The following is a 9,297-nucleotide window of genomic DNA, read 5'->3' on the forward strand; positions in this document are numbered from 1 at the left end:
TACATTTACTTTTACAGGGACAGTGGACATTAATCAACATTATTACTGTATAAAAGTTTTAGTCAGCCGGCTAATTTTCAACTGCAGTCCCTGGGCCAAGTACCATGTAACAACAGACTGTAATACAACATGATGTCATACACTTTGATGTTAGCTGTTGATTGTTTTACCTTTCAGAATAATGTTATGGTCAATGTCACTATTCGTACATTATTTACACAGTGTTAAAGGCATGTCATGTCATAATGATTTATATGTTTGGTATTACATCAAAATATGGAGCGTCTCTAAGCAACATTTGATTGATGGGTTATAATGGTGTGTCATGAGAGGTACAGTATGTGAGGTAAGGTTAGTTATAGGAGCAAGATATGACAACCCCAGCTTGGGGACAGAGCTACAGATTCAGAGATCAGATTATGTCAGTTCATCTACAGCCCACTCCCACTACCCTCCACATCATCCACCACGACCGAGCGTTTCCGCATCACAATGTTGCCGTTGCTCCTCCGCGCCTGCGGGGGCAGTGTGGCAGGCTTGGTCTGGGGCTGCGTGTGGCAGGGGGCACGGTACTGAGGCAAGCCACTCTTGGTGGTGTCCAGCTCCTCTGGGTCTTCCTCCAGGGCCCTGAGGGCAGCGATCACCTCCCTGTCCGAGGGGCTGAGGGTCAGGCATCCACAGGGACGTCCACCATTACCATTGCTAATACTCTCACCCCCCTCCCGTTCCTCCTCCTCATCCTCCACTGTCATGAAGGCGTCCCCCCACAGGCTTTCACACAGGTCCCGGCCGTGCTGGTACATCTGTGGTAGCAAAGAGCAAATCATTGGAGATGTAGTTTGACATTAGATTCAATATGACCCTTATTTTTTCTGTGTGTTGCAAAGTATACCTCTGATTAAGGCACTCGTTTAAATTGGGACTATTGATTACACAAAGATGTACCTTTTCTGAAAAAACAAAACAAAGCCTTTGCCAGGCAGCAGCTGCCACTCCCACCCCTCTCTCTCCCATCCATTAGTGCCCTCATCATACAGAGAAAGGCTTTTAGAGACATGGGGGAGCAGCACACTTCTGCTCATTTGTCATCTAAAAGCCAGCTGATAGAGAGAAATAAATATGTTTTCCCCTTCACTTTAATCCAAATTCAGGTTTTAGGGCCAAAAAAAACATAATTAAGTCTACATTTCTCAGAAAAGCTTGATATTGGAAAAGCTTATTAGTAGAATGGTAGTGACACCATGGGTCTACACATTTACAGATGTAGGATCTTAATTGGATCACTCTTTGTTGCTGAGAATTTTCCTGTACTCCAAGCAATGCAGATGAGCTTTGTTATTTACATAAATTAACTGAAAACCCAATCTAACAGACAATTATATTAACAGTATGTCACGACTTCTACAGAAGGTGGCTCCTCTTCCTGTTCGGGTGGCGCTCGGCGCTCGTCGTCACCGGCCTACTAGCTGCCATCGATCCCTTTTCCCTTTTCTGTTGGTTTTGTCTGATTTGTTTCACCTGTTTCTTGTTTAGATTTTGAGTTGGGCTATTTAAGCCGGTAGGCCCGCCTGCTCTTTGTGCAGGCTTGATTCTTTTTCCCACTGTGTTGACGTGTGGTAGTGCGTGTTGTTTAGTTACCTGTTTTGGGCAATTGTTTGATTACGCCCAGTTTCGTGGAGAGGACTACTTTTCCCTGTGCGTATTAAAGCGCTATTCTGAACTTTCTGCCTCCTGCACCTGACTGCGCACCCACTACGCCTAGTGTGTTACAGAAGCCCGTACCTACTAATGGAGTCAGCAGGAGCAGCGGCCACCCCTCTTCCATCGATGGAGGAACGCGTTTTCCATCTATGGAGGAACGCGTTCTCCATCATACCACCATCCTCCATCAGATAGGGTCTGCGATGGACCAGATGATGGAGAGAATGGACCGATGGGAGAGGAGTGGTCTCCCCACTTCACCTCCGGCGCCTCCGACGAGTCCACCTACTCCACCCCCGGCTTCCGGCTCCAGCGCATTTCGTATTGCGCCTCCGAGGGAGTACGATGGAACGGCGGCTGGGTGCCAGGGGTTTCTCCTCCAGCTTGAGTTGTACCTGGCTACCATGAGGCCGACTCCCTCGGGGGAGGAGAGTGTGAGCGTCCTCGTCTCCTGCCTGATGGGCCGAGCTCTGGAGTGGGCCAACGCGGTCTGGAATGGCCCAGACTCGGCGAGGGATCACTATCAGGAGTTCACCCGCCGTTTCCGGGCTGTATTCGACCACCCTCCGGAGGGCCGAGCGGCGGGTGAGTGACTATTTCACCTTAGGCAGGAGATGAGGAGTGCGCAGGACTTCGCGTTGGAGTTCCGGACCTTGGCCGCTGGGGCCGGGTGGAACGACAGGGCCCTGATGGACCACTACCGGTGCAGCCTCCGGGAGGACGTCCGCAGGGAGCTAGCGTGTCGGGACACCACTCTCTCCCTAGACGAACTTATAGACATGTCTATCCGGCTGGACAATCTGCTAGCTGCCCGCGGGCGTTCAGAAAGGGTCCTGTCAGTTCCACCTCCTAGCCCTCCCGCTCCCATTCCTATGGAGTTAGGGGGGGCTGCTTCGAGGGGTACCGGAGGAGGAGGCTCCTCCTGCACCAGCTGTGGTCGGAGAGGACACACGGTCGACCGGTGCTGGAGGAGTCCCCCTGGGAGTCGAGAGGGCAGGCAGAACACTTCTCGGTCACCCCAGGTGAGTCAGCATCAAACTCACCCAGAGCCCCCTGTTGGTCACATGTTTGTATAAATTATTTTCCTTGATTTTTCTCCCTCTTCCCAGCATAAGGCACTAGTCGATTCAGGTGCAGCTGGGAACTTTATGGATCGCGGACTCGCCCTCAAGTTGGGAGTTTCCATTGGTGCCACGTCGGTGGAGAGTCCAGACCAGGTGTCCACTGTGCGCATTCCCCCTGAGTATGCCGATTTGGCTATCGCCTTCTGTAAGAAGAAGGCGACTAAATTACCACCTCATCGACAGGGGGATTGTGCGATAAACCTCCAGGTTAACGCTGCGCTTCCCAGGAGTCACGTGTACCCATTGTCCCAGGAGGAGACGTTGGCTATGGAGACATATTGGCGCACCCGGACCCCTCTTTAGCGTTCAGAGTGGAGGTGGACGCGTCCAAGGCTGGGGTGGGTGCCGTGCTATCACAGCGTTCGGGTACACCATCGAAACTCCGCCCCTGCGCTTTCTTTTCGAAGAAGCTCGGTCCGGCGGAGGGTAACTATGATGTGGGGGACCGGGAGTTGTTGGCTGTGGTAAAGGCCCTGAAGGTGTGGAGACACTGGCTTCAGGGGGCTAAGCACCCTTTTCTCATCTGGACTGACCACCGGAATCTGGAGTATATCCGGGCAGCTAGGAGACTGAATCCGCGTCAGGCAAGTTGGGCCATGTTCTTCACCCGATTTAGGTTCACCATCTCGTATAGACCAGGCTCCCTGAACACTAAGGCCGACGCGCTGTCCCGTCTCTATGACACGGAGGATCGGCCCATCGATCCTACTCCCATCCTTCCAGCATCTAGGCTGGTGGCACCGGTGGTATGGGAGGTGGACATGGACATTGAGCGGGCGTTACGGGTGGAACCTGCGCATCCACAATGTCCTACTGGTCGTACGTACATGCCGCTTGGTGTTCGTGATCAATTGATTCGGTGGGCGCACACACTACCCTCTTCGGGTCATCCTGGTGTGGCGAGGACAGTGCGGGGTCTTAGGGGGAAGTACTGGTGGCCCACCTTGGCTAGGGGCGTGAGGTTCTATGTCTCTTCCTGTTCAGTGTGCGCCCAGAGTAAGGCTCCTAGGCACCTTCCTAGAGGGAAGTTACAGCCCCTCCCCGTTCCACAACGGCCGTGGTCTCACCTGTCGGTGGACTTCCTTACCGATCTTCCCCCGTCTCAGGGGAACACCACGGTTCTGGTTGTTGTGGATCGGTTTTCTAAGTCCTGCCGTCTCCTCCCATTGCCCGGTCTCCCTACGGCCCTACAGACTGCGGAGGCTCTATTTACCCACATCTTCCGGCACTACGGGGTGCCGGAGGACATCGTCTCTGATCGGGGTCCCCAATTCACGTCCCGAGTGTGGAGGGCGTTTATGGAGCGTCTGGGGGTCTCGGTTAGCTTGACCTCTGGTTATCATCCCGAGAGTAATGGGCAGGTGGAGAGAGTGAACCAGGAGGTGGGTAGGTTTCTGCGGTCGTATTGCCAGGACCGGCCAGGGGAGTGGTCAAGGTACGTACCATGGGCGGAGTTGGCCCAGAACTCACTCCGCCACTCCTCCACGAACATGTCTCCATTTCAATGCGTGTTGGGCTACCAGCCGGTCCTGGCGCCGTGGCATCAGAGTCAGACCGAAGCTCCTGCGGTGGAGGAGTGGGTGCAGCGCTCCAAGGAGACCTGGAGGGCCGTCCAGGAATCCCTCAAGCAAGCAGGTGGACCGCAGTGAGGTGGACCGCAGTGAGGCCCCCGTGTTCGTACCGGGGGACAGGGTCTGGCTCTCGACCCGAAACCTACCCCTCCGCTTGCCCTGCCGGAAGCTGGGGCCGCAGTGTGTGGGGCCATTCAAAGTCCTGAGGAGGATAAACGAGGTGTGTTATAGATTACAACTCCCTTCCTATTATTGTATTAACCCCTCGTTTCATGTGTCTCTCTTCAGGCCGGTGGTAGCTGGTCCCCTGCAAGAAGGTGAGGTGCCGGAGGTCCCTCTGCCCCCTCTGGACATCGAGGGGTCCCCGTCGTACACAGTACGTGCTATTCTGGACTCGAGACGGCGGGTGAGGGGCCTGCAGTACCTCGTGGACTGGGAGGGGTACGGTCCGGAGGTGAGGTGCTGGGTACCGGTGGGGGACATCTTGGATCCGTCACTGCTGAGGGATTTCCATCGCCTCCATCCGGATCGCCCTGCGCCTCGCCCTCCGGGTCGTCCTCGAGGCCGGCCTCGGCGCACTGCGGGAGCCGCGCGTCGGGGGGGGGGGGGGGGGGGGGGGGGTGGGGGGGTGGTACTGTCACGACTTCTACCGAAGGTGGCTCCTCTTCCTGTTCGGGTGGTGCTCGGCGGTCATCGTCACCGGGCCTACTAGCTGCCATCGATCCCTTTTCCCTTTTCTGTTGGTTTTGTCTGATTTGTTTCAGCTGTTTCTTGTTTAGATTTTGAGTTGGGCTATTTAAGCCGGTAGGCCCGCCTGCTCTTTGTGCGGGCTTGATTATTTTTCCCACTGTGTTGACGTGTGGTAGTGCGTGTTGTTTAGTTATCTGTTTTGGGCATTTGTTTGATTACGCCCAGTTTCGTGGAGAGGACTACTTTTCCCTGTGCGTATTAAAGCGCTATTCTGAACTTTCTGCCTCCTGCACCTGACTCCGCCTAGTGTGTTACACAGTATTACACTTTTCATGTAGCCTACTTTTGACTTTTGGCCTCTCTCCTCTCTCCTCTCTCCTCTCTCCTCTCTCCTCTCTCCCCCTCTCCTCCCTCCCTCTCTCCTCTCTCCCCTTCTCCTCTCTCCCCTTCTCCTCTCTCCTCTCTCCTCCCTCCCCCTCTCCTCTCTCCTCTTTCCTCCCTCTCTCCTCTCCCCCTCTCCTCTCTCCTCTCCCCCTCTCCTCTCTCCTCTCTCATCCTGTCAGTCTGAGGGATAAGGAGTGAATGAGTCACCCAGAACATTTAGGAAGCACTGCTATATTTACTGTGTTATTAGAAGGATAGCGCTGTTGCTGTGCAGCAGATAGCTACTAGCTGGTCTTATTACTAGCCTCCTCTCCTGGGGCGGCCATGGTCATGTGCCTAACCCTAGTGCCTAACCCTAACCATACATTTGTTTTCATTAATTTTTACAATATAGAAAATATTTTTACTTTGCCTTTGGCTGGATCTAGAGGAAATCGCTCAGTTCTGCCTTAAGGATAAGATTCATCCCAAAAACTGTCAACCTGCTGTTATCGCAACACAGGCTTGCCAGTCTGTGTGCATGTTAGTGCAGAGTCACTGCCCACTTCAGACCCAGTGTTTGAGTGGAGAGCGTGAAGAGAGTGTTGGTTTCCTTGTTGATGATGTTAAGAAGCCCCAGCACATTGCTGTGGCCAGTGAGGCGATGGCGAGGAGCCAACAGATGACGAGGGAGAAAGCCAGAGAGGAGCCTGGGAGAAGGGCCAGGGGGACGTTTTGATGGTTTGTACGTGTGTGTACAGTATTGTGTGTGCATGTACAAATGATTTTGTGTGCGTCTAGCTTATGTGTGAATGCAGTATGTGCATGTGTTTGTTTGTGTGTGTAGCCTATATGTGAGTACAGAATGTGCATGTGTTTGTGTGTGTGTGTGTGAGCCTATATGTGAGTACAGAATGTGCATGTGTTTGTTTGTGTGTGTGTGTAGCCTATATGTGAGTACAGGATGTGCATGTGTTTGTGTGTGTGTGTGAGCCTATATGTGAGTACAGAATGTGCATGTGTTTGTTTGTGTGTGTGTGTAGCCTATATGTGAGTACACAATGTGCATGTGTTTGTTTGTGTGTATGTGTTTCCGTGTATATATTTGGGGACACTGTGCTGTGTACAGTGGCCCTGAGGCAGACTGAAGCATTGTCAGCTCGATTAGGGAGGACATGTGAATGGGTGAGGTGCAGTTAGCTTCACAATTCCTTTGTCTGATGAGGAATCAAACGGAACATTCCAGTCTAACCTACAAACTGTTTACCTCAGACTATGTTAAAATAATAGTTTTTTGAACAGCTGACGATCATTAAAAGAGCCGTCATTATAATGCCTGGACACAAATTGCTTCCAACCTCATTTGAGTTCCAAAGTCAGTTGCTCTTAAGCAAAGGGTCAAACTAATGAATAGCATAAATCTGTGAAAATATTGTTATTGTGTTAACAATATTTCTATTAGATGTGAGTTGTTTTGTTCAAACATTCTGACTCCTCCTTATGGGGTCTTTTGGAGGTCTCTGTGTAGCAGGACCCTCATATTCAGAACAGCTTAACTTTAATTGAATGGCCTCACAATAATTAGATTTTTATTTGGTATATTTGTGGTTCCCTGACCTGCCTCTTCCACATAAACATACACACACTCCTGTCACCTCTCATCATCACATCCAACCACGGATTATATGTGTGTGTGTGTGTGTGTCAGAGGGGGCTGGTGGGAGGAGCTATAGGAGGACGGGCTCACTGTAATGGCTGGAATGGAATCAATGGAACCGTTGTTTTTCCATGTGTTTGATGTGTTTGGTACCATTCCATTCATTCCAATACAGCCATTACAATGAGCACATCCCCATACATCTCCTCCCATCAGCCTCCTCTGGTGTGCGTGCATGTTTGTGTGTGACTGGGAGGTTCACAGTTGGTCCCAGCTGTGCACAAGCCCTGGGTCACTCTGCCTCTTTTTATATCCTCCTCTGTCCAGTGGAGCAGTACAGAGCAGAGCCCAGGGGCGGACTGGCCATCTGGCATTCTGAGCAAATGCCAGACAGGCTGGACCATTTTTTATCACAGTGGGCCTGTCTAACTTGGATTTTTTTGTGCAAAATCATCATTATCTGGCTAATAATGGGGGCCTCGAGGAAAGAAATGGGCCAATGTGGGTCCTCGAGGAAAGAAATGGGCCGGTGTGGGGGCCTCGAGGAAAGAAATGGGCCGGTGGGGCCTCAAAGGAAAAAATTAGCAGGTTTGTTAGAAATGCCAGGGCCGATTTCTGGTCCCAATTCGCCCCTGGCAGAGCCCCTCCTTTATTCCACTGAGCCAGGCTCTGTGTCCTTAACCCCTCACTGACCACTGAGACCAGCAGTACCAGTACAACTAACACTGACTCAGCTATACTACCATGATTCTTTGCTAACCTAGCCTTGCATGCCAGGCTTCTATATCTTCCTACAGCTCTATCATAAGAGACACAGCTGGAGAAAGAGACTAGGACGGTTCTTAACTTCCTCAAAGAAATGAATCATTGAGTCTAAATATCTCTTTTTGAAAAATATATATATATATTTTTAGCAAAGTTAAAACACAGCTCAACACAGCATTACAGCCAACTCAACATGGCTCCCTCCCATGAGACTGGCTGCTGCCCATTCAATCAACAGCCTACCTGCTGATACGGCACACAGTTCCCAGTGCAGTTCTGTCCTCTGGGGTCTCTGGCCCAGTTACGAGCACATGTCATGTCCATCCTGCAGGCCTCATACCTGAAGAAAAATGTTATGTTGCAATGACCAGATGACAGATCAACATTTGATACTGCTGGATGATGTGATTAGCGCAGAGCCTTCAGTACAGTTTACATTGGGGACCCTAGATTATTGTAGTGAGCTCACCAGTCACGGCAGAAGCTGTGGCACAGTGGCACGGCCTGCATGGAGGACTGGAGGTGAGAGTGTGGCCAGCGTGCTGCATCAGGGGAACAACGGTAGAAACAGGTCACACGCTTCAGGAAGTCCTCACACCTGGACATAGAAATAGATGGGAGAGAGAGAGAGGGTGGACCACAGCATGTAACTCTCTCTTTGCTCCAGCAGTGCAATGCTTTTGTCTCTGTTGGCTATTGGCTATTGGCTTTGATGTGATAGATTGAAAATATTGGTTATATCAGCTAGTCATGATCAAAGGCCGCTGTAAATTGCAGACTTACTTCGGGCTCAGTTTCCCACACTTGTCCCAGGGGCTGTTCTTCTCACTGGTCATGGGATTAAGGTCCTGGATGTCAACCTCTGAACAACATGCATCTGATGAGAGAACAGATATGGATAGATTATGACCATGGGGAGACACATCATCTCATAGGAGGCTTGAGGATTTAGATAGTAAACTTCCAACAGCAGTTTTCTCTCTTTATCATGGTTTGAGGATGCATGTTGTTGGCTTTAAAAAGCACAGTGCTCTCACTCACTCTCAGCATAGATTGTGCACTCTTTCAGGTGAGGTTCCTGGCTGGGCGTGGCCTTCTGTCTACCGTCCTGTAGACACGCCCCCTCCAAACACAAAATGCGACCAATCAGGGTAGCCGCTAAATATGCACAGACCAACGGCAGGGAGTTTGACGTGATAGGCATTTCTTCAACCTGCGATACGTTCAGCTAGCCGGCTATAATCAGGACCTTGGACAGCGGAGCGGGAGACAAGCGGGTTCAGTGAACCATACAATATGAAGACCAGTTTTTTAAATAATGTGACATTTGAATGTTTCCCTATTGCCTATAGCACTAAAGAAAATGTGTCCCTATTGCCTATAGAACTAAAGAGAATGTTTCCCTATTGCCTATAGCACCAAAGAG

General features: G+C 51.1%; 1 protein-coding gene across 1 annotated transcript; it reads right to left on the reverse strand.

Moving 5' to 3' along the window:
- Positions 1–431: 431 nt before the first annotated feature.
- LOC120045539 (riboflavin-binding protein-like) lies at positions 432–9,075 on the reverse strand. The gene is made up of 5 exons (XM_038990442.1): positions 8,913–9,075; positions 8,655–8,748; positions 8,341–8,469; positions 8,115–8,211; positions 432–803 (listed from the first exon to the last, which is right to left on the reverse strand). The coding sequence occupies exons 1-5, from the start codon at positions 9,073–9,075 to the stop codon at positions 432–434; spliced, it is 855 nt and encodes a 284-aa protein (XP_038846370.1).
- Between the last annotated feature and the right edge of the window lie 222 nt (positions 9,076–9,297).

Source organism: Salvelinus namaycush, chromosome 4, assembly GCF_016432855.1.
Source record: "Salvelinus namaycush isolate Seneca chromosome 4, SaNama_1.0, whole genome shotgun sequence".
NCBI lineage: Eukaryota > Metazoa > Chordata > Actinopteri > Salmoniformes > Salmonidae > Salvelinus > Salvelinus namaycush.